This window comes from Ambystoma mexicanum, chromosome 1p (assembly GCF_040938575.1).
Source record: "Ambystoma mexicanum isolate Mex_15411 chromosome 1p, UKY_AmexF1_1, whole genome shotgun sequence".
Taxonomy (NCBI): Eukaryota; Metazoa; Chordata; class Amphibia; order Caudata; family Ambystomatidae; genus Ambystoma; species Ambystoma mexicanum.
This window is the reverse complement of record NC_090921.1, coordinates 1,115,566,566-1,115,591,889: the sequence shown is the minus strand read 5'-3', so window position 1 is coordinate 1,115,591,889 and position 25,324 is coordinate 1,115,566,566. Positions and strand designations below refer to the sequence as shown.

At 49.8% G+C, this 25,324-nt stretch overlaps 1 protein-coding gene across 3 annotated transcripts in view; it reads right to left on the bottom strand.

Annotated features, from left to right (window-relative positions):
- LOC138449209 (zinc finger protein interacting with ribonucleoprotein K-like) overlaps positions 1-25,324 on the bottom strand; it is a 740,539-nt gene that overhangs the window by 100,270 nt on the left and 614,945 nt on the right. For all 3 annotated transcript variants that reach the window (XM_069604751.1, XM_069604753.1, XM_069604752.1), the window contains one exon: positions 18,678-18,764. In XM_069604751.1, coding sequence (XP_069460852.1) covers positions 18,678-18,764 — 87 coding nt within the window. The remainder of the gene's footprint in view (positions 1-18,677; positions 18,765-25,324) is intronic.

Below are 25,324 nucleotides of genomic sequence, written 5' to 3'. Positions count from 1 at the left end.
ACAAGGAACAATGTTAAAATGGACTATAAGGTAACCGGATTCAGCTAAACTTCCAAGAGGTTTCCCACACTGAGCTTCAAACACATTCCACACCTTATCCCTAAACAAAGGAATCCTTTCTCCTGTGCTGTGCTGAGTATCTGACAGGCAAGTGTGAAAGGAAATGGGAGGGGAACTCTGGCATGTGGCTCTGGGAAAGAGACAATGGAGTCCTTGAACTGAATGGAAATGCCAATTCGGGTGTGACTGACATCAACTGCCCTGGCAGGAAGACAAGCCATGTGACTCTCTGACTCAGCCAAGCTTTGGAGGCGGGCCAGAATGAAAATGTGGATTTGAAATTGGACTGAATATATGTTTAAGGAAAAGCCTTATAAAATATTGTACCGAACTGACAAAAATATGGAACTTAGAGATTATTAAAATGAAAAATTCACTCACAGTTTAAAACTAATCTGGAATCTGTGCAACATTCAGAGACTGAACCACGAAATGTTTAATATTGTAGCTATTGTGATTATGCTAGGAACATGAACAAAATACAGGAATATGCCCAGAGGGTACGTGCATGTATGTGTAAAAAATTTGTACAGATCCGAAAATGTGTAACCACCCAAAAGCACAAAAAATTGTCATTTATGAACCAAAACTCGTAGGAAGATAAGATTTTGACAGAAACGTACCGTAGGCAATCTGTGATGTGTATATGTATATGTAGAGCAAAAGGGTTGGAGCCCTCATCAGCACTCGAGACCATTAAATTGGCCGTTAAAGACTACAAATCATGGTTAAAATGCTACCGCCATAAGTTGTACCAACAAGACGCGGAAAATATTCTCATGGCCATCACCAGAAACAACGCCAGAGACTTTTGGACCTTACTTCATTCAACTGCACCAGGAGATCGACCATGCCAAATAAATGGAATTGGTCAACTGACCTGGGAACACCACTTTCAAACCCTTTTTAAGAGTCCAACTATCAAAACCCCTTTGATGGAACCAAACGAAACCCCCTGGATCAGTGTGGACAACATTGAGGACATTATTGCCTTAATTAAAAAGTTAAAACCATCACGTGCGCCTGGACCGGATGGCATCACGAACCTCGATTTGAAATCCCATCCAGAGACTTGGGCTCCCCTTTTGAGCCAAATATTTAAACGCTGCACAACCACAAAATCAATTCCATCTTCATGGACTTGTGCAAACGTCGTCCCTATCTACAAAAAAGGGGATAGATTAGACCCAGCGAATTATCGCCCTATCGCCCTCCTTGACCCAATAGGCAAAATGTTTGGGTCCTTGCTGCTAAAACATTTCATTACTTGGGCCAAAGACTCCCCGTGCCACGACAAGCTCCAAACTGGCTTTAAAAAGAACCTGGGGACTAACGCCAACATTTTGATATTGAGTGCCCTCAAAAGCAAAATCTTGGAGGGTCGCCCACGTCTATATATCATCTTCGTCGATCTCACACAAGCTTTTGACAAAGTCGATCGAGAAAGACTGTGGAGAAAGCTTACCCTATGGAGATGTCCATTAGACGTACTCAACCCAATTAAAGCCCTCTACTCAAATACTACCATGAGGGTCCGCCTGAACAAGCAAGGCACTCTAACACAAGCAATAACAACAAACAGAGGCGTTAAACAGGGATGTCCACTAGCACCGGCTCTGTTTTTGTCCTATTTAGGCGACTTCCAGGAAACGGAAACAAAGATTAGAGTTTTTCCGCCTAAACTCGGAGGAGAACAAATCAGTCGCCTACTCTACGCCGACGACCTGATTTTGCTGGATAATACCCCCATTGGCCTTCAACGTCAATTAACAAATCTTCAACTCTACATGACGTCAAACAATTTGGAAATAAATGAATCCAAAACAAAAATGATGATAATAGAGAAATTCTCTAAAAAGAAATCGGCACCGAATTTGAAACTTGGCACTACTACCATTGAAAAGGTCACAACTTTTAAATATTTGGGAGTCACCCTAGATAGCTCATACAAAGAAAAAGCAATGCAAGAGTCCCTACGCGCCAAAACTACCAAGCTAGCCACACAAGGAAAGGCGATTGACATTAAATATGGCAGATTCTCAATTAGACCTGTAAGAGATTTCTACAAAATGAAAGTCATCCCATCCTTGACATATGGCGCCGAAGCAATGCCGAACCTTCCCCACGACTTATGGCCAAAATTAGAAGCAAACTTCTGGCGCCCAATTTTGGGCCTGCCGAAAACAACTCCGATATCAGTAATTAGACGAGAACTAACTCTTTCCTCGCTAAAATCAATTGTGGATTGCAATAGCGTCATGCTTTATCGAAAATGTAGACAGAAAGAAACGCTTTACGCATACCAACTGATAAGTGAAGAAATCCGACTGGGTACTTGCCATATGCTCACTCGATGGGAAAGTAAAGTCTTGAACATCCTAGACTCAGTTGCCTGTAACACAGAAGATCTCATCGCCAACCCCGTTCGAGTTGTCAAGAAAATCAAAGAACTTGACTGGATCAACACCAATGACTCTGCCTCAAAATACAAACTTTCCAGTCATCTTCCTCCTTTCTCTAAGAAACTTGACGCTATCCAACCTTTTCTGAAACTATTCCCAAATAGAGCGGCCCGAAATTATTTTTTAAAAATAAGATTGAACCTTCTAGAAACCAATGAAATACTGGCGATTAGACATCAATCCTTATCCAGCTTCTGCCGTCTCTGCAAGTCCACCACGGACAAGGAAACCATACGCCACCTCCTCCTGAACTGTCCGGCGACGATAGAAATTCGTGACAGATACCTGACAGACATTTTTACAAATTTTACTCTTCAAAGCGAAGAAACGTGTTGGAACAAACTGTTGGACGGAGACAAACAGGCATGGCAGTTGGCAACTATAAACATCATGATACACATCCTTAACGTGCTTCTTCCAACACAGACTGAATGAAAAGTTCCACCGTTTCTTCCGCTTCTCTCGAACAATTCTTTCCTCTCAACTTTTGTTAAAAAATCTAGAAAGATTATATACAAATAAAAAAAAAAAAAAAAAAAAAAAAATATGTATTATTAACAAGTTGTGCATATTGAAAATATGATTTTTTGGGAAAATAGATTTTCTGGGTAATAGCAAAGGGGTGGTTCTTCCCTAGATTGTAAATGGCAGCATCACTCTGACACATGATGACACCTCATGTCACACTGTTCCTTTCTCAAATCAGGGGACAGGGAAGTCTCTGACCTATCAGATCCTTAGAGGGTTGGGCATAGACAATCAGCCTCCCCACCCACTTTGGAAAATGGATAAATAGGGACTGCTGAGGACAGGCAAAAAACACACTTTCACTCATCAACTGATCCACTGGCGAAGCACCCTGCAGGAAGATCCAGACTCCAGAACCTAGATCCACACTCTAGAACCTAGATCCAGACTCCAGAACCCTGAAGCAGAGGCCCAATCCAAAAAGCTGAACCCTTTTCAGCAGGCCTTTAAAAATCTTGCAAACCTGATTTAACCCCTAAACTTCCACGGGGTCTAACCCATTCAATAGCCTGGCTGAGCTGTTTGCTGCTTCTGGCCAACAACCTTTGCTAGAACCCTAGATCCAGATCAGTCCAGCAGAGCTGTAACCAAAACCCATCAGATCCAGTCCAAGACGCCGCGAGGAGACCAGAGTGCTGAGAGCAGAACCAAGCGCCTGAGACCTGTCCGGTGGCGAGCGAAGTCCAAGCCAAACCTTTGACCAGATCTTTGATGAGTCCATTCCATTTTAAACCAGAGTTGTGAGTATTTAGCGTAGAACTGTCCATAGTCATTGTCATGATGCCTACCTCCAAGGAGCCAGGTCCGATCCAGCAACCCCAGAGGCAGGCATCATTTCCCCCAGGGGAGTGCCAGCGGGCCCAAGCTGGGGCCTTTTGGACGCAGTTGGACCCCTGTCCTGGCGCCTTAGGCGCCAGGCTCATAAAGCTAGACATGTGTTCAAGTGTTTTAATGTGCACTTACCTGATGCAGACCATGCTGCTACATCCAGGCCCTCTTGAGGCCTGAATGGAACTACTTTACCTGTGGGACTACTTTCCACCCGGGTGTGGTCGGGGAAGAATACATACCTGATCGGTGGAAGGATACACACTGGGAACTTCCTCCAAAGCTATTTAAACCACACCCGATCAGCAACTCACGCTTCGCGTTGTTCTGCTCCTCGCAGCTGGACGCTCACCGTGTCAGCTCCTGCATCTGGACCTCAGCCACGCCTGTCAGTATCCTGGGTCACCTGCAAAGGGAGACAAAAGACCTTACCTGCTAAATCAGCACCACGGAGACATCACACCGACGATCCTGAAAAGGAAGACATCATTTTAAAAGCATTTCGCTACGATCGCTGCAGCGCTGCATTTCACTCACCTATCCTGGACTCCTCCATCTTCAGCAGCGATCATCCGGATCCACAGCCACTTCCCAGAGCCTAGAGAGAAAATGACAAGAACAAGGTGAGAGAAGGAAAGGACTAGGAAAAGCTCAGTTTCCTTCTAAGACTTCTGTTGGGTCATTCCCATTTCATTTCGGGTCTTGGCGCTTCCAGGCATTTTCCTGACCCCGGCCCCTATGGGGAAAAAAGACAAAGACATTGAATGAGCGAATGCAAAGACATTACCCGAGCGCTCATCCGGAACTTATCTGTCATTTACTGGAACTGCACGTTTCACTTCGGGTCGGCGCCATATCTCCGGCATTCTGCAACAAGACAATGAACATTATTTTAAAGCTTGGACTTTAGAACTTGCAGCAGAACTTTTACAGCGCCTTACCTGAATAGTCAAGCTTACCTGAACTCCCATCAATCCTCAATCCAGTGAAGTAACTGGGTTTCAACGCGCCCCTGCATCAGAAGCAGGATGGAGAGCTCATCCTTCTTGACCCTAAGGTGAGACTTCACGGGGAATCGTGGAAGGGTATCGTGGAGGGCTGGAGGAGAGTGGGAGGCTTGAGCATAACTCAGTCAGTAGGTAATACTCCCTTTTCACGCACAGGGGAATATTCCTGCAAGCCAGAGAAGCCAGAGTAGAGGGGCCCTTCCTGTCCATCTTCAGGGTCCTGCGCTTCACCATTGAAGAAGCACCAGCACTCGAAGCCAGACCTGCGCCTCCGTGGGAATCAGGTGAGCGTTACAGTCATCTCTTAGTTTAAAGTAATCCATCCAACCCATTCCAACATATCCAGACTGCATTGTAGAATCTCTTTTGTCCATTCTGAATCCTTTCTCATCCATCTAATCCTGTGATAATTGTTAGTGTAAGCCAATCTGTTTGTAATTCAAAGCGCAATTTCATTAGAAACCTTGACTCCTTTTGAGAAAAATCGACCTATACTAGAACCTCTAACTTTTGAACCATACGTCCTAGAAACATAATCGCGTTTCCTGCACGCGGAAAAGTTGCTGCGAATTTGTATTTCGCTCAATTTCACCCCTTGTAAAAACAGCTATTTCTTGTTTTCAACTTCTGAATTTTGTTTTCCATCTGCTAACCATTCTATAATCATTGCTAGTGTTGACCTGACCCAATCCAAAGCAACTCTCACTAGTTCTGAATCCCATTTAGCGAATGAAACTCATTTTTAGCATTTTTCCCATTCAATTCAGATTATATTTAAAAGCAATTGACCTGTTTTAAAATCATTACTGTTCTCTCTAAGCTTGCTAGGGGGAATCGGGATTGAAACTGAAATTGTTGATTGTTATTCCTGTTACCTGTGTGCCCTCATTCATCTTTTGATATTGCATATTGGGGGGAGTGAGTAAAACAGGGGGAAAGGGTGATTATATTGTCTTTGGTTGAATTCATATCAAGTTTCTTTCTGTGTTGCATTCTTTCCTATCATTGCATTTCCTTGAACCACACAAAGTTATTCTCTGCTACATTATTCTTCCTATTCCTACTCCTAATTGATTAAAGAGATTGTTGATATTGTCATATTACCCATTGGCGATCATTGTTCATATTCATAAGTGTGATATTCAGATATTATCCACATTTATAAAAGTGTGATATATATATTGTTCAATTCTTCAAATAAATCCTTTAATTTGCAAAACAAACCTATTTCTTGGTTCAGTGAGACCGGGGGAATTCAAAGAGAGGGGCGTTATATAAGGGTGCATCATCCAGAATTAAAAGAACTTTTGACATAAAAATATATAAGGAACAAGTTACTTACCTGTAACTGTTGTTCTCCAGCATGGGTCTGGCATGGATTCACATGCTCATGAATATTCCCCGTCGTCAGGCTGGGAATCCTCGGTAAAGAAAAAACCAGTATCAGTTTCGTTTCTGATCTGATTTTCGTAGTAATAACCAATCACTGGTCTCTGCGTCATACTGACCACAGCCAATGACTGCCCTCTACCTAAGCACCGCCTCTGGCAGCCATCTTCAGATTTGGAAGCACGTGAAGTGGCAGTATGATCAAGTGAAGAGCCGCAGAGGGGTAGGCGGGAGGGTTCGCATGTGAATCCATGCCAGACCCATGCTGGAGAACAACAGTTACAGGTAAGTAACTTGTTCCTTCTCCAGCATGGGGTCTGGCATGGATTCACATGCTCATGAATAAAGAATACATAGCAGTACACACATGCACAACCACGGGAGGTGGCAAAGGCTCAACAGTAAGCATCACATCAACTCAACATTAAGCATCTTATCTCCTCACCAGGCTCACCTCAGGCGAACAGGTTGCGCAGCACTGCTTGGCCGACCCTGGACTCCTCCCTGGAATCCCGGTCGACGCAGTAGAATTTCGTGAAGGTGTGCGTCGACCTCCACGTAGCAGCCCTGCATATGTCCAGCAGGGGCACACCAGATAGGAACGCCGTGGTAGCTGCGATCGCTCTGGTGGAATGGGCTCTCGGACGGCCAGGCAGCGGTCGGTTTGCCAACCGGTGACAGCACATGATACAGCCGGAGAGCCATCTGGAGATGGAAGCCTTCGAGAGAGCCTTCCCCTGATTGACAGGTCCAAAGTTCACAAAGAGTTGTGACGTCTTCCGAAAACCCTTCGTGCGGTCCACGTAGAACTTCAGCGCTCTAGCTACATCCAGCGAGTGCAAAGTCCTCTCAGCCGGCGACGAAGGCGACGGGAAGAACACAGGTAACACCAAGGGTTCGTTGAGATGGAAGTCCGACGGTACCTTGGGCATGAAGGAGGGGTGCGTCCTGAGCACTACCCTCGTGTCGTGGAAAATCAAGTACGGGGCCTTGCAGGAAAGGGCCTGGATCTCTCCCACTCGTCGTGCGGAGGTGATGGCCACAAGAAAAGCTGTTTTCCACGATAGAAACTTCAACGGGGCCGAGTGCAGAGGCTCGAACGGAGGTCCCATGAGCTTGGTCAGCACCACGTTGAGCTCCCACGCCGGGGCCGGAGCCTTCACCGGCGGGAACGATCTGAACAGTCCCTTCATGAACTCCTTCACCAGACGATGAGACCACAAGGACGCCCGCCCCGTGGTTCTGGTGTATCGGGAGATCGCAGCAAGATGAATCTTGATGGACGCGTGTGCCAGACCAGCTTTGGCCAGCGTCAGCAGGTACGGCAGTACTTGGGGAGCCGTAATCCGTAGAGGGTTAATCTTCTGTGCGTGGCACCAGACAGAGAACCTCTTCCATTTGTGCTGCAGGAGCCAGGCCTGCAAGTTCAGCGACTTCGGGTCGTGGTGGAGGATGGCGCCTCCTTCCCTGGAGAGTAGATCCGCGTCCGCCGGCAGCTTGATCGGCGGGGACGCTGACAAGTCCAGAAGGTCCGGGAACCATATCTGCCTCGGCCACGCAGGTGCGACGAGGATCATCCTGCACCGTGACCTCTTGAGCTGGTTGACGAGCCGGATTAGCAGAGGCAAGGGAGGGAACGCGTAGAGGAACAGGCCCTCCCAGGGGAACGAGAAAGCATCGCCCATGCTCCTCGTCTGGGGAAACCTGCTGGCGAACCTCTGGCACTTGGTGTTCGTCGCCGTCGCGAACAGGTCGATCTGGGGTGTGCCCCACCGTCGGAAGAGGCGATCCACCAGATCCTGCCGTAGTTCCCACTCGTGGCACGAGCGCAGATCCCTGCTGAGTGAGTCGGCGATGGTGTTTTTTATCCCTGCCAGATGAAACGGCACCAGAAATGTCCCTTGGGCGACGGCCCAATGCCACAGGTCCTGCGCCTCCTTGGACAGCGCTGGGGACCTGGTTCCGCCCTGTTTCCTGATGTAAAACATGGTGGTGGTGTTGTCGGTGAAGATCCTCACCACCTTGCCCTTGAGGGACGGAAGGAAGGACCTGAGGGCCCAAAACACTGCACGGAGCTCCAGGACGTTGATATGCAGGGACTTCTCCGTCGGGAGCCAGAGTCCCCTTGCGTGCAGATTTTCGGTGTGCGCTCCCCACCCTTCCAGGGAGGCATCCGTGGTCACAGTCTCCTGGTGGGCTGGGGTCTGGAAGTCCATGCCCGCCGTCAGATGCGCGCGGGTGCCCCACCACCGTATCGCTCGTCGGAAACTCTCGTCGAGCTTGATCCTTTCCTCGAAGCTGCCCGTCGTCTGGATCCAGCGCGCATCTAGGAATTCATGCAACGGGCGCATCCGGAGCCTGCACATGGGAATGAGGTAGATGCAGGAAGACATCATCTCGAGGAGGGACTTGATGGACCTCACTTTGGCCGCGTCGGCCACCAACATCCGTTGCACCTTGCCCAAGATGGTCCTGGTCCTCTCCTCCGACTGGGAGGCCAGAAGGGATACTGTGTCGAGCCTCGCTCCCAGAAACAGTGCGACTTGCGCGGGCACCAGGTGGGATTTGGCGTAGTTCACGGAGAATCCCAGGTCCGTGAGGAGTTGGACGGTCCTTGCCGTGTGGACCACGGCGAGCTCCCTCGTCTTGGCGCGGATGAGCCAGTCGTCCAGGTAGGGGTAGACGTGAATCCCCTCGCGGCGCAGCTGCGCCGCCACCGGTGCGAGGCACTTGGTGAATACCCTGGGTGCCGACCGTAGTCCGAAGGGAAGGGCTTTGAACTGGTAATGACGCCCTTGGACCACGAATCTGAGGAATTTTCGGTGCCCCTTTAGGATGGGAATGTGGAAGTAGGCATCCTCCAAATCCAACGACGATAGGAAGTCTCCTTCCTCCAGCTGACCCAGGACGTGCTGGAGGGTGACCATCCGGAACTTCTGCGCCTTGATGAACTTGTTCAGACGTCGCAGGTCTAGGATGGGGCGCCATCCTCCCGTCTTCTTCTTCACGAGGAAGTATCTCGAGTAGACTCCGGAGCCCCGAAGCCTCTTTGGGACGAGTTCGATGGCGCCCTTTCTGAGCATCGCCTTTACCTCCAGGAGAAGTTGAGGGACGTGAATTTCTTTCCTGGCCACGGGGGGGACGCGCGGGCACCTTCTTTGAAACTCGAGCGCGTGGCCCCGGGCCAGGGCGTCCAGCACCGAACGGTCGGTGGAGATGGACTCCCACACGCTGACGAAGCCCGCCAGCCGGCCTCCCACCGGGGTGCTTCGGTGGGGGCCCGACCCCACGGCCGGTTCAATCCTGCTTGGACGCGGCCTTGCCGCCTTGACCTCCTTGGCGACGACGGCGGGGTCCGCTAGACTTGCCTCGTCCTCTGTAGGCCTCTTGCGACGACGAGCGGGCCGCTTGACGGTAGGAAGCGAAACCGCCGCCGGAACCTTTGGAGGCGCCCTTGCCTCCGCCGCTCCGAAAGGGCGTCCGTCGTTGCTGCAGGACTCCAAGGGCCCGGGCCGTCTCAGTATCCGCCTTGATGGCCTGAAGGGAATCGTCCACTGTCTTCCCAAACAGGTTGTTCCCGTCGAAGGGCATGTCCAGGACTCTGGTCTGGACGTCCTGCCGGAAGTCCGTAGCTTTGAGCCATCCACGACGTCGACGTCGAAGGCAAACGCCGTTGCCCAGCTGGCGGAACCCAGTGTTGGCGATGTCCGTCGCCATGGTGATGGCGTGGTCCGAGGCCACCTCACCTTCCTGCAGGATCTCCAGGGCCTCCGCCCTCTTGTCGTCCGGCAGAAAATCCAGCAGGGGAGCTATCTTGTACCAGAGCTCCCTGTCGTAGCGGGCCACGATAGCCAAGGCGTTGGCCGCTTTAATCGTCGTCGCTGCCGACGAGATGACTCTACGTCCCATAGCATCCAATTTCTTTCCCTCGCCGTCCGGCGGGGAAGTCGATGTGGAGGCCGCACCCCCCCCCCCCCGCTTTCTTCCTGGCTGCCGCGGAGACGACGGAATCCGGGGTAGGCTGCGCCCGGAGGCATAGGGGGGCCGTGTCCGGGACCCGGTACTTCTTCTCGTACCGGTCTCTTCTAGCTGGCGTCGTGGAAGGGTTCTTGAGGAGGGAAAGGCCCTCATCCCAAATGTCGTCCAACAGAGGCACTGCGAGGACCGTCTTCCTCTTGGCCTCGCGCCGCTGATAAAGGAAGCCTTCCTTTTTCTTCTCCTCAGGGCAGAGTTGGAAAAGCTCGGAAGCCCTGGAGATCATGGAGTGGAAAGATCCGATCTCGTCGGGCGGAGAAGCCCTGGTGGGAGGCGACGACGGAAAATCCTCGTCGTATGCCTCGTCGTCCGTACCCGTCGCTGCCGTGTCAGTCCCCGTATCATCCCCTCGGGTGGACGGGGAGGAGGGCTGGACGGGGCGCGACGGTTGAAAAGGAGGTGGTGGATGGATCCTTCTTTTCTTGGTAGGGGGAACACCAGAAGGTCCCGGTTCTGGATCCCCCGACGGGAGAGGTTCCTCCGTCGGTAACGGTAGCCTCGTCCTTATCTCGGAGCATAAGGACTGTATGGCCAACAAAATGGCCGCCGAGTTGTCTTGCGGCGCTGGCAGAGGGGAATCCGACTGGCGAGCAGGGGCCCCGTCGGTATCCTCGACGATGTCGTCGTCGTCACCTGCGTCGGGGTCCATTCCGACGGGCTGGCCTTCTTCCACGCCTAGGCCGTGGCTTAAGACCTCGATCAGCTCCTCTTCTGAGGTTGAGGCCGAAACTACGACGACGCCCTGCCCCCCCTTCTTCTTCCCCACGGAGGGTTTCACGGGGGTCCTATCGATGGGCACAAAAGAAGACTCCCTCCGAGGAGGCAGGGAGATTCTGGGCCCTGAGGTCGCCACCACTGGTGCAGCCACCACAGGCTGAGCCAGGGCCGCCGCGACCGTTTCGATAGAGGGCTTGGTCGGATGGATCAAGGCCTTCACCACCTTAGGTGCGCTCACCGCCTTATCCTTGAGGGAGGGGGCACTGCCACGCTCCTCCTCTGCCTTAGAGCTCGACCGGGGCCTCTCCAGGAGCTTCGCCGGGTGCTCGGCCTTCCTCTTACCCGACCCAGAGCGTTGGCTCGTGGTTGATGGTGTCGGGGAGGGTGCGCCCTGCCTGGCGCCCGTAGAGCCCGACCGTTCGGCGCTCCCGGTGCCAGCGGACTCGCGGTGCTTGGCCTTATGTTGGGCCCCCGTCGCCGGGGCGCCCTCAAAGGTCTTAGAAGACCGCTCGGATTTCTTCTTCTTCTCGCCAGACGGGCTCTTACCCTCCAGCCAGTTGGCGAGACGTTGATGGCGGTCCTTCATGGTCCGTTCCGACATGCTGCCGCAAAACGCACAGTCCTTCTCCACGTGCGTCTTGTCCTCATGAAGGCAGTAAAGGCAGAAAGAGTGTTCGTCCTCCTTAAAGACGTTCTGCAGCTGGCATCCAGGGCAGACCCTGAACAGCTTTCCGGGCGTCGAGCTTCCCTTCTCCTGGGCCATCTCCGAGACCGGGCCTGAGAAGCTTCTGGAGTCCTCCGAAGTGTAGCTCGACGAAATCTTCACCCTTGAGGGGCACAGATGAATCCGACACGGGTCCCCGTTGATCGGATGTAGGATCGGTGGAGCTTGAGGCTCTTTTGACCGAAAGAATCGAAGTTTTTTGTGAAAAAGCGCGAAAAATAGCACTAACGCTCGAGAGCAATAGCACGAGGATCCCAACACATGAACGTGCGGTAAAAATCTGAAGATGGCTGCCAGAGGCGGTGCTTAGGTAGAGGGCAGTCATTGGCTGTGGTCAGTATGACGCAGAGACCAGTGATTGGTTATTACTACGAAAGACAGATCAGAAACGAAACTGATACTGGTTTTTTCTTTACCGAGGATTCCCAGCCTGACGACGGGGAATATTCATGAGCATGTGAATCCATGCCAGACCCCATGCTGGAGAAATAAGGGTTTCCATTGGGCATGCCATACTAGGCATTGACTTACAGGCCGATTCATGGAATTAATGTGCGCTGGAAATTTCGGCGAAAATGTGCGATTCGCAGTGCAAGTGGAAAAATCGCAGTGCAAGTGCGAAAATCGCAGGGAAAACCGCGCACATCGATTCCTGGAAGTCCATGCGCAAGTAAACTCTTGGATGTGCGCTGAAAAAATGCGCGGCGCACACCGGTGCACAGGTCATCTAACGGCGTGCGCTATGGCCACAGCGAAAGCGCACATAGCGCAGCGCATAACAAAAATAGACATAACACGGGGCGTGACACGTGGAATGGGGAACAACTCGTGAAAATGTGGGCGTACAGGAGGCAAGTGCGCGGAACACCCACACACTCGCCTACAACACGTATTCATGGAATCGAATAGGGCAAACCAGCGCACGGGCAAACACGCGCACAGGCTCAAACACGTCTGCCACACGAAGGCAGGGGGTAGTGTCCCTGCCCATGAAAAAAATGTGCGCCAACAAAAAGCACGGAATGTCCCATACTGTGGCCCTCTAGGACAAATGACGTGCAAAGGGGTACGCGACAAACACGGACACCCGCTGTGTGAAAAATAGCATGTGCGTGTATTTTGGGGGTGCGCGGGAAGTTCTACACACTATTTGCCCTGGGGGAGCGGGGTACGTGTATTACAGGGGTTCGCATGAAGTTTCACACGCGATAGGCCTTGGCCGAGCGGGGTACGTGTAAATCTGGGGTTCGCGGGAAGTTTGGCCTGGGTATATGCATTTCAGGGGTGTGCGTGACGTTTCACACGCGATTGGGCCTGGGCGAGCAGGGTACCACTCACCGTCTGCCTTGCGTGTAGAAGAACGCGTAACCAACACCCACCCGCTGTGAAGTAATAGTGTGTGAATCCCAACACTTGGAAAACACACGCACTGCACCCCACGAAATGCACGTACAGGCCCGTGCGCGATACGTCACAGACGCGCTTCCGCGCTGAGGGCCTTTGGTCCAATGAAATCGCGTATGCGTGCTGAAGCGCTTATGCGCTAAGGGACTTTCCTCGAATTACACGCTGACGTGCAAGTATTTCACGTGGAAAATCACTCCGTATCAAGCTGGCCATGCGAAAACACACGGAAGACCACGCTCCTGCCCAAAAGGCCGAATTACTGCCCCCCAGAGCCCTGAGCAGCCTCCCACGAGCCATCTGCTGCTGCCTGCCTGCTGCCATCGTGCCCCGCCATTTTGTGCCTGCACATCTGCCATCTGCAGGGGTCCAGTTGCTGTGTCCACCCCTGCTGGAACAGAAGACTCCCGACTGGTATACCATCGCTACACAGCCCAGCCCCAGGACCCAGTTGCCCACCCACGCCTGCCTCGGGGGTCACCATGTCAGGGCAAACACCATCTGAGACCACTGGCGACCCCCAGCCAGAGGGGCAGAAGGTCACCAGCTTCAGTCAGAAGGAAGTTGGTGTCCTGGTGGAGCTTGTCCTGGGGCATTATGATGCCCTCTTCGGATCATCACGCGCCAACAAGGAAGGACGGGACAGGATCTGGGACGACTTTGTGGTTGCCATCAACGCGGAGGGGGTGGCAACCCGCAACATCAAGCAAGTCAAGAAGCGCTGGGAGGACTTGAGGTCCAGGACCCTCAAAGGCCCGGCGCCTCCTGGAGGGGGGCCGGGGGCCACATGAGTACCATCCAGCTGAGGGTCCTGGAACGCGTATGCCCAGCGCTCCACGCCCAGATCCTTGAGAGGCAGACCCGTCTGGAGTTGAGCGGTAAGTGGCCAAGCATTGCTGTGTGAGACAGGGCATGTTGCAGTGTGCTGGTTGTCTGATACTTGCCTGTATGTTTGACATAGGCCATGTACGTATGTGTGTGTGAAGGGACATCATGGTCATGCATGTGAGACCAGTAATGTGTGAACCACATGGTTGGTGCATGTGTTTAAATGCAACATGGGGAGCTCTATGCGGAATGGACACATGAGAGCATGCCAGTCTCTGTTCCAGGACATGGGTGGGGGTGAGGGATGGGTGCTGATGCCATGTACATGTATGGTGTCCATGGCTGTGTGTCTGACCTGCGTGTCTGTGACTTGTGAATGCCATGGATGCATGACACATGTCTGTGACAAAGTTCAGATTCACTGATGCAGCCTAGTCATCCTTGTATCCACTGTGTCTGGGGTGTACGAGGCCAGATGGATGAAACTACGGTGAAGTGTGTGCATGTGATAGGCATGACCCATGATGCATGTGAGTTTCAAACCAACATTGTATGTTTCAAGAGTCCCTTGGACATGTATGCTAATGTCCATAGCATGCGCCATGCCTGTTACTGCATGTGTTTTGCCTGCACTGATCCATGTGTTGTGGAGGGACATGATGGAAGTGATGTTTGACAGTGCCACTCATCTGCTTTTGCTTCCTGTCTAGGGGACCATTGTACAGTACCCTGATGCTTGTGTTCTATGTCTCCCTCTACACAGTGGCCACTGAAGAAGAGGGCGGAGACGGCGCTGTGGAGCAAAGCGGCGGGGATGCTCCCACGGCTGCAGCGGAAGGGGTGGGTGAGCCCCCACAGGGGCTTGCAACGGCGGAAGACGGTGTGGAGCCATCCAGGTTGGTGGTTTCCACAGAGGAGGAGGAGGCCGCTACTGAGCTGCACATGGACCCTGGTGGGGGTGGTACCACTGGTGCAAGTGGTGCAGTCCAGGGGCAGGGGCAGGAGGCAGCACAGGTCGCCGTGGAGGGGCCTGTGCATGTCACTGTCCCTGACACTGACTGCATCACCATGCACCAGCAGGGATGCCCCATCCCAGGCCCGTCCGCAGGTAGGGGGGGATGTCCATGTCATCTGACACTCCTCTACCTGCGGACGAGGGGACCCCTGGCCGTATTGAGAAGGTCCTGATTGGTGTTGCGTTGTGCATGGGTGTCATTCGTGATGGCGTGCGTGCTTTCCGGGGGGAGCACGCACGTCATCACGAAGAGCAGCGTGCCAACGTGGCCCAGTTGGGAGCGACCATGGTCGGGGGTTTCGTACATGTGTCAGCCACTATGGCGACCCTCTCCTCCTCTGTGGAGGCTATGCGCCAGTCGTTCTCCATGCCGTCTTCCGGCCCAGATGCCACCAGGGCCCCCTGTGGACCTGCCCCGACCAATGCAGCCAGCTCGGTGGGGCTCCCATCCCTGCCACAGTCGGGAGTCGGAGGTCCAGCAGGGGTGGACACACCAGCAGCTGGACCCCAGCAGATGGAGGATGTGCCGGCATCATCGGGCAGGGCACGTGCACGGCAGCGTCGGTGATTCCATCAGCCTGGATGCCGTTGTGCTGGCAGAGGCAGTTGCGTCGGAGGCAGCGGCAGGCTCGACGTGGGAGGCATCATGGCTCGGGGCCATCTACATCAGAGGGGCAGGCATCGGCCGGAGGGCAGGAGAACCCTGGAATGGGAGTGTCTTCCGTGTGGCAGCGGTTGGGCCAGCAGATAGGTGCGGAGCAGCGGCAGGCGGAGGAGGAACGGCTCACAATGGTCAGGGCGGAGAACTCCATGTGCAGGGCGCTGAGGCGGGCTGAGTGCCTCGAGGGTATTCACAGGGAGTTGGAGCTGGACACCACATTATCCCTGCAAGACCTCAGGGCCAGTGAACATGCCCACCTCCAAGCCATTGAACAGGAGTTCGATGATGCCCTGGCCCATGACATCAACCAGTGAGCCGTTGGACTTGCCCGCCGCCATTGAATATAGTTCATTAGTGTTAAGTTTCCTTTCTTTTTTTCTTTCCTTTGGGGCGCATGGACTATGCCCCACATTTTTGAATATAGTTGTTTATTCTGTAGGCTTTTTTGTAGGTTTCCTTTGGACAATTGGGTTCATGGACCCAGGATTTCATCCTTGTAAATAGTTGGAGTGTGCATTTGTCGGCTTTTTCTTTTTTGATTTTTCCATGGAGCAATGGATTTTACTTTTTCATTTCTGTTTGGATTTGTTTTGTTGGAAGGAGACTTGAGACATTTTTGATTTCATATATTTTGGATTCCGATTTCCTTTTTTTATCATTATGTAACATTCTGCATTGTTTTCCTTATGTCCATTGTTTGGTATTTGATTTTCTTTCACCACATTTTTTGTTCAATACATTTGTTGGCGTACTTCAATGTGTGGTGTTCTCTCATTGGTTTCATGCATGTCACGATGTGGGTTTTCACATTCACTGGCACCCATTGTGTGTGTGTGTGACGGACATGTGCTGATGTACATACATGCCATTTGGGTTGTTTCATGTAATGAGCATTTCAATGTGGGCTGTATGTTATGCTTGGTTGGTTATTTGGGTAGGTGTGGCGTGCCGTGGGATTTTGGTGGAAATGAGGGCCATGATTGTGGGTCATGTTGACATGTTGGGGGGGACATGCGTGGGACATGAGTGGGGGCCTGCTGGCAGGTGTCCCTGACTGCTGGGGTGGTGGGGGTGCTGGGGGACATGAGTGGGGGCCTGCTAGCAGGTGCCCCTGACTGCTGGGGGGTGGGGGTTCTGGGGGACATGAGTGGGGGCCTGCTGGCAGGTGCCCCTGACTGCCGGGGGGTGGGGGTGCTGGGGGACATGAGTGGGACATGAGTGGGGGCCTGCTGGCAGGTGCCCCTGACTGCTGGGGGGTGGGGGTGCTGGGAGACATGAGTTGGTGATCATATTGCAACTTGACATGTGGCTTGGCTGGGGGGCATGCCCATGGTGGATGGGCTGCCTGCGGGACATGACCAGGGGTGCAGGGTAGTCCCCTGTGGTGTGGGCTGCCTGCAGGGGCCGTGGAGGGGGTAGAGGGGACACCTGGGAGGACCCACACTGCCAATTCACGTGTAAAACTTCCCACGCACCCCTGAAATACACTTACCCAGGCCAATCGCGTGTGAACTTCCCGCGCACCCCTGAAATATACGTACCCAGGCCAATCGCGTGTGAAACTTCCCGCGCACCCCTGAAATACACGTACCCAGGCCAATCGCGTGTGAAACTTCCTGCGCACCCCTGAAATACACGTACCCAGGCCAATCGCGTGTAAAACTTCCCGGGCACCCCAGTAATACACGTACACAGCTTCCCCAGGCCCGATCGCGTGTAAAACTTCCTGCGCACCCCTGAAATACACGTACCCAGGCCAATCGCGTGTGCGCACACCCGTAATACACATACCCCGCTTGCCGTTTGCCAGCCCTGTAAACTGGTCCAGGGTTAGCGCAGCCCTTTGCGCTGGATTGGGTATTTTGATGGCTTTTCCTTGCGCGAGTGTGTTCTTGGGGGCGTAACTGGCGCTGCTGCAGGGTTGCTGCGCCACTCTGCGCCACGGCTGGTTTTGGATGCGAAAATCCATGAATACGCTGTGCGCAGAAATTGATTTTAGCGCACGCGGCTGGGGCAGACATTCGCATGAGCACACTGTGCGCCAGCCGCGTGTGCCACTTTTGTGCGATATTCTATGGATTACCCTGTTAGTTGGAGTGCTGGATTGAAATCACTTACACTTTACATGAAGAAAGAGTACAGAATGATGGCGTCTCACGAGGGAACTTCATGAACATAACCTTTTTTGATTTCCATGCAAAATCTACTTAAATTATATTATACATTGAAAAATCCATAGGCATAGAAGCTGCTCAACACCCTGAGTCATTAGAGTCTAAAATTCAATTAATTTTATTAATGTAAACAGTGACAAGAACATGTATCAATGATCTAAAAGACAGACAACATTATGCAATTTTCAACAATATAAAAACATTAATCTGGCTTACTAGAATGTGCAAAAAGACAGCAATAAAGTCCATCAAAAAGTATGGCTTACATACATGTCTAAATTCATATAAACAGAGGTAACATATCGTAAATGCAAGCATTATGCTAAGTGCAACATACAACATAAAGTGCAATAGTTAATCGAAACTGTATACCGGTCAAATAATATACAGATGACTTATTGGAGCCTCTCAGGTCTCTCAGAAAAGCTGATATCAAACCATTCGTACTGGACCGAGATTGTATGTATTTAGACATGCATGTAAGCCACACATTTTGACGTGTATGCAGTAGTATTACTAAGAGACCTAATAACTTAAGGATTCAACAAACAGAACTCGCAAGAGATTAGTGCTAAAAAGATGGTATGTTGTACTTCTACTGGTTGCATTACTAGTAGAAGTGCAATTAAAATAATGATAGCATTAGTGGCAGTACCAGCATTACCTATATTAGGACTAGTAATAGTGCTGGCAGTAGTAGCAGCTGAGTAGTGTGAGCAGGGAAGAGACCACGCACAATCTACAGCAATACAACTAACAAGGAGCATTTGTAAATCATTTTAGCTGAGAAATCACTGCTCACTGTTAAGTCATTGGCATGCAACATGGGGACATTTGAAATTTACCTGAGATACTTCTGGCAGTTTCTCCTCCTTTCACACCAAGTGAATCCACAAACGTTGGCTCTGGCCGAATATTAAGAAAATTCAATTCTGTAGGAAAATATCAACACTGTTATATAGCACAGATAATCACAGACTACGTTTTATCCATAGTTCTCTACGTCTAAATGTGCTTCTTTCTATCGACATTTTTCAAGGAATGTTTGTTCTACTGCATAAATAGAAATTTGTGCAATTTTGTGAATTCAACAAATATGAAATTAATATTAAATATGATATCATGAATTCTGAAATAACTTAAATGGATATTCTGCACAATGAAGTAAGTCAGTGGGGGAACCACAGAGGTTGCTTCTCATTAGTTGATTCATGGTCCACACCTAAAGAGGCAGTCCATAGCACAACGCCTAAACCATAGAAAGCACTCGATCAGATCTACTGCTAAACATGGATGGAAAAGGCAACTTCAAACAGAAACCCTTGAACTCCTTTTTGAAGCAGCTCAGATGTATTGTACCTCTTCTGGTTATACCTTAATGGCACAAATAAATAAGCAATACACTCAAACAAAGCAAAGAAACAAACAATTTCTAGACTTTATCATATAGATCGGTCTGTAGGCATACTTTTTACCACCTAGGCACTGTACCACCTAGGGTTATGTTATTCGTCCAGCTTACACTTACAATGGTGGAAGTTTGGAGCTCAGGCTTTCAACACCCTGAATTATTGTTGTGGGGAGGATTTGAGGATGGCGGCTGGTGACCAGCCTTTGAGGCCGGCAGCTGTTGGCCCCTATATTTGCACACATTAACCCAATAAAAGGATTTTAGTTCTCATGCATATTTACCTCCTTTGTATGTGTGAGTGAAGGCTCCAATATTGACAACGGGATAAATTGTCAGACAATAACTCAGAGAATAGCCACAGCACAATTTATTGAGCTCTGTGTTTTAAGCAAAGAAACAGATAGCAATGTGTCTCTTGCAAATTATATGTGATGCGCAGTCCCGCAGCTGAGCCAAAAACAGTATTTTCAGCAAGGAAGATTCCTGGCTTTCCAACACTAGATTCGACCATTCAAGGTGCACTGGGGATCATGCTGCCTCGCCTGTATGTTCAAGCAGGCGATTGTCTTGGTGCTGTAAGAAAGTATAACAGAGCATCTGCCATAGGATTGTTGGCACCATCGCAATTTCCAGCAACAATGACAGGAAAAACACTTTCTTGGATAAGAAACGAGACACACATATAAAGGTTTGTCAGCACTTAAGAGTTGAGGGAAGCCAAAAGTGAAGAGCTAAACAACAAAGAAAATTATTAAAGAATTAGATATCCATTTTAAATTGAAGATTAGCATAATTCTGGTGCTCTGCCATTTTGTGTCCGGGAACAAGAGCAGTGATGGGCACAGCCAATGGGGAAAACATACAGGATCGATGTATGTTAAAGTGTAAGAACATTCCACATTACAGAAAGTATTTGGCTGCTGATGAATCCTACTCTTGGAAAAGTGCAAGCTCTTGCAAAGAAAACTGAAGACACAGAGCTACAACAAAGAGATTAGACAGGATAAAGATCAGCGAAAAAAATAGGGAAATGATGGTCGCTAAGATCGATCTCTGTTGCCAAGCTAGCAGAGCAGGGCCCCAGATCAAGTCCAAGGGTTGCCATAGGTGTTAGAGGTGTGTCAATCCAAACCGTTTTGCCAAAGTATGAGTGTGTCCAAGTTTTGGGGCAACAGACTGCAGTTGTGGGACAAAAGGTTTTTTTGAAAAGAAGTTGTGGCTCCTTTGGTGATCTTACAATCAATAAGGTACAAGAATGTGGAGAGGATGAAGAATAATTTTTTATCTGTGTCAGTGAGGCGGGGTTGCTGTCATACTCGAAGGCAGAACACAAAATCATTAATATGAGTGAGTTTGTATGTCTGGGGTCACAGATGGACTCAATAATACACAGGTGTCAAAGGAAGTCCAAGGGCTGTTAATGTTTTTTTTTAAGGTGGTCAACTAATGGCCATCTCCCTCTCTCTCTCTGGACTTTCTGTGGGCTCCCTCCGCCCTAGTCTAGACCTCTCTAAATCCCAAGAAGATGGTCACTAGAGATCAGTAAACTCTCGGTCTAAATGCTTGCTGGCTATGGATGGAGGCCATAAAGGCTGAATCCTTACCGGTCTTGCTCCCTCTGGGAATTTTTAAGAGTGTCCTGACCTGACACTTCTCCTTCTAAAGTATCAAGAATAGGGACTGATGTTTCGACTGCGCCAACCCGAGATATCCCTCTCGAGTCTCTCCCTCGGCACTCCCATGGTTTCCTCTCCCTTGATCTGACTACTCCCTCTGGTTTACTCTCCCTCTCCAATCGTGTCTCACTCCCTCTGGTCATCTTCCATATCTTTCCCTCCTGTCCCTCAAATGGTCAAACTCTCTTTGCACTCCCCTCTCTGTTTCACTCTCTTCACCCTTCCCTTCCCTTCTCTTCTCCTCTCCCTTTGCTTTTCTCCGCTCTACTTTATTCTCCTTACCCCTCTCTTCACCTCTCCTACACACAACCTCCTTGCCTACACCGGTGCACCCTAACCTTACCACACTCTCACTGCCTATCCCTTACCACTACCTTCAACTCCTGCTTCTCTCCACCCTCACCACTACACCCATTACCTCCTTGCACCCTCTCCCCCACTCTTCTACCATGATCATTATAGTTGCTACACACTATTCAATTCCTCCTGCACTATTTCTCCCACTCTCCGTCTCCACTCTCCTTTCATTTTTACCCTTTCACATACCCAAATCCTGACACTATACTACATAAAACAGGCATTATTCTCTCTCTCACAGCTAATACATCACCCGCACTTCCACACCAGTCTATGTCACAAACCACTTAGCACTCCTCTTTGCTGTCTGTCCTCTGCCTGGTCTCTCGGTTCACCTCTTCGCCTCCTGACCTGATCGCTTCAAACCACAGTCTGTCTTTCGTTCGTTCATTATTCCCCTTATATACTGTGTGTTTCCTACCTCCACTTCCCCTCCTCCTTCCACTGGCCTCAGTGCTCACCTGACTGTAAGGATCAATCCTGACCTGTCTTTTCCCCAGGGGCTGAGTTTCACACGTGATAAGTATTTAAAACTCTGTTAAGCCCAAACCTCTTCTTCAGCATGGTTCTGGTTACAGCACTGCTGTCAGTCTGTACGTTTGCTTGGCTTTCACCACAGCAAGTTAATGGTCTTTCTGTTGAGTGTGCAGTGTGTTTGGGGGAAGACTATCTAAGGATATTGATAGTAGTGGGGGATAGAGTGCATGTTAGGGCCAATGATTTAGCTTCTGTTTATAATCAGATAAACCTCATCCTGCATTCAGATCAGTTAACGTTAAAGGATATTTGTACCGCACACTATCACCACAGGAGTGGTCCCCCTGGTGCTCTAGCAGCTCTGAAAAGGGGACAGGGGTGAGTTAATGGGAACGAGTGGGAAAAGTGCAAGAGAGCAGTGATGTGCCGTTGGCAGCCTCAGCCCGGTTAACACTGTTTGCTGCGCTTGGGGTGCTTTCCGGTTGGTAGCCGTCGTGTGCTGTTGTCTGAGTCTATGTGTGGTTTGTTTTGTTGCTGCGGTGTGGTTAAGTTTGTTCGGTTTTTTGTGCTGAAGGGTTGTGGTTGTGTTTGGTTAGAGTTTGAGAGGTGTAAGCAGAGGGGTAAAAATTGTTCGTGAAATTGATAAATGTATCACGCCTGATGGAGTTGTCTAGTTTGAGATGATGCAGTTAGGTCTTGTGTTAGCAGCAGCTGACTTTTAAAAGGTCAGGATGGCAGTTTGGGAATTGAGAATGGTGTGTTTTGATTTCAAAATGATGTTGTGGTCTGCGAGATAGATAGGACAAAGAATGAAAGATGATTAAATAGAGTTCAGAAAATTGGGAAATGCTGGCTTAAGAAGGAGAAATTGCAGATTTGTATTAGTTCTATTGATCATCTAGTTCTCATGAGAAGTCCAGAAGCAGCATTAATAAATACATAAAATAAAGAAGCGAACAACCAAGCAGCTGGATGAGGGGTAAGGGGTTTTCTGTTTCAGGGATATTTCCTATGAAATATAATGCACTTGTTCCCCTATGATATCAGTCCTAGATCAGCCCCTAGCATTTTCAATTTTTCTTCTCTTTTAGTGAACTTTGGTTAGGCGAAAGCCTTTATCCCTGTTTACGGTCAACAACTACTGTTCTATATGAACTGGACTGTGTATGTGCATCAGAACTCCTGATAATGACCCTTTTGACCGTCCCAGATTAATGGGACAAGGTCGCTGGAATAAGACGAGAGGATTGCATTGGCATAAGCCGCTTTGGACAATGAGGCATTCAATAAGACCGGAAGTATTCAATGGAGTGGATGCTCTAAGCCCCTCCCCTGAGGGGCAAGACCGGAACTCCCTCAGGGTCGGCCATGTTGAAACAGAACTATTTTGATCATGCATCATTTTCCGCCACTAGCCAAACTAATACCTCCTATAAATGGTCCCTTTGTGTAAAGTGGATAGCAGGAAAGGAATAACATGCTGGAAGGCCTAATCTACACCTCCCAGAATTTGAAAAGCTACATATCTGGAGGGCGGGTCAGGAGGGAACAGGTTAATGGATGCAATGGTGTCTGTCTTGCAAGCAAATTAATAAATCTCCTTTGTTTTACCATCACCAAACATCACACGAGAGTCTGATTACTCTGACAAAGCCGAAGGAGGACATATTTTAAGCTATTTCTGGAACTCAGAAAGCAAGTTGCAAGGCTGAAGTGGTATCCTTTCTTGGACTAGTTGAGAGCTATTCCAAGTTCATCACATGATTTGCTGACGCAGTATGCGCGATCAATGTCAAAACATAGCAGTGATACACAAGCTCCTCAGTGAAGGGGGAAGGGGAACGTACATGCTTTTCCTCACAGAAATCTGGCTAACGGATGACTAAGTTGCACACAAATCCCTCCCTACGAGCTTCAAACTCAGGCAAGCCAACCGAGAAGAAAAAGAGGAGAAGGCCTGGCTGTAGTTTACAAAGCGAAAGATGAAAATGTATGAACACAGCTCGTGAGTTGATGAAAGCAAGGAAAGTCCCGTCTGTGTTAAATGAAACTTGATGGCAACAGTATTCGATGATTGAAGATTGTGCATGTGCCGATAAAACACGAGAGAAAGCAAAGCATTGTAAAGAACTGTACATTAAAGATACAAAGTAACAGAGTGGTCTGGCAAAAGAAGATTGCCCAATCAAAAGTCTCTGTGAAATGTCTGATGCCGTAGAAGCGGCGGAGAGAGAAAGAAACTGAGATGCAAGATTTGAACTGTTAGATTTGGTCCCAGAAGAGGGAAACCTGAATGTGAAAAATGTCTTTGAACTGTTAGGTTTAATCCCGGCAGAGGGAAACCTGGAGGTGAGAGATATCGTTGAACTTTGAAATAAGTACTGTGCCAGAAACTACATTTACCAAGAGCCCTTGGTGTAGGAGAGAAAAAGTGACGTTTGAGGAAAGAAGGTCGAAGTGGTCATGCTGAGGTAAGAGAAAATGCCTTGCAGTTTCGAAAGTGTTCGACAGTGGAAAGAAAGTGAAATGAGGCCTGAGCCTGATGGAGGGAAGCCTATGAAGGTGTGATTGAAGCTTGGGAAGGCAACACCCACAAACTGTGATTGAAAGGTTTGAGCCCGGCAAAGGGAAACCTGTACTGAATTGTAGTAACCAGAAGGAAAGAAACTTTTGTTGAACTGTTTTACAAGCTAAAAGGTGACCTAGGCTGGAGTGAGAGAAAGCCAAGAGATCCAGCGGATAAACTAGAGACTTTTCGTGGAAGGTCAAGTGGGCCCTGGTCCACGAAACAAACTGCATCCTTGTGTCCGAAGCCAGAGTGTGTCGCAAGGTCCAAGTGTGCCACCTTACCCCGTGCTACAAAAGGTGGGGAAGGGAGCTTACTCAGCCATACTGACATTTCTTTTGATAGGGGTCTTTTTGCAATTTACTTTCTCGCTTCACAATTAGTCTTTTTGCTTTCTCTCTTTTCTCTGTTTACTATTATTCTTATTTGGCATGCTTGCCAAAACACCCCGGGGTCCCCATTATCCTTGGGTTGACTATCTGGCTTTTGCTGGCATTTTCAGGCTTGTTAACGGTCAACTGGCAAAGGTGCGCCACCTGCTTTTCTCTCGTGACTGTTTTCTCTTCGTTCCGGTTTCTTTCACAGCTTTCTAAGCAGGCCTGCTCACTTCAGGCTCCTTTAGTTAAGGTACTGCTTTCTGTGGTCGGTGAACACCCAGGAGTCTTCACCCGGCTCCTGGTGTTTCTACAGCACGTCCCGACCTTGCAGCGTCTCCCTTCTTCCTGAATGGTGAGCCGTGCGGCTCCACCACACCAGTCTCTGCTTCTCCAAATCTCGATCCTCGCAGAGAGGTGAAACGTCTTCTCGACAACAGGAGCCTCTATCACTTTTCCTACGCCCTTTACATTTCCCGGGCACAGGAGTTTTCGTCAAACAACTAGAGCGCTCATTGGACCTGTGGCTTCTTCTGCTCTCCACTGCTCTTTCCTTCTTCCTCGTCCCAGTATTCAGGTGATTCTGGGAAAAGAATGTAATTGTTGATGGCTGCTAGAAAAGGCTTGGATA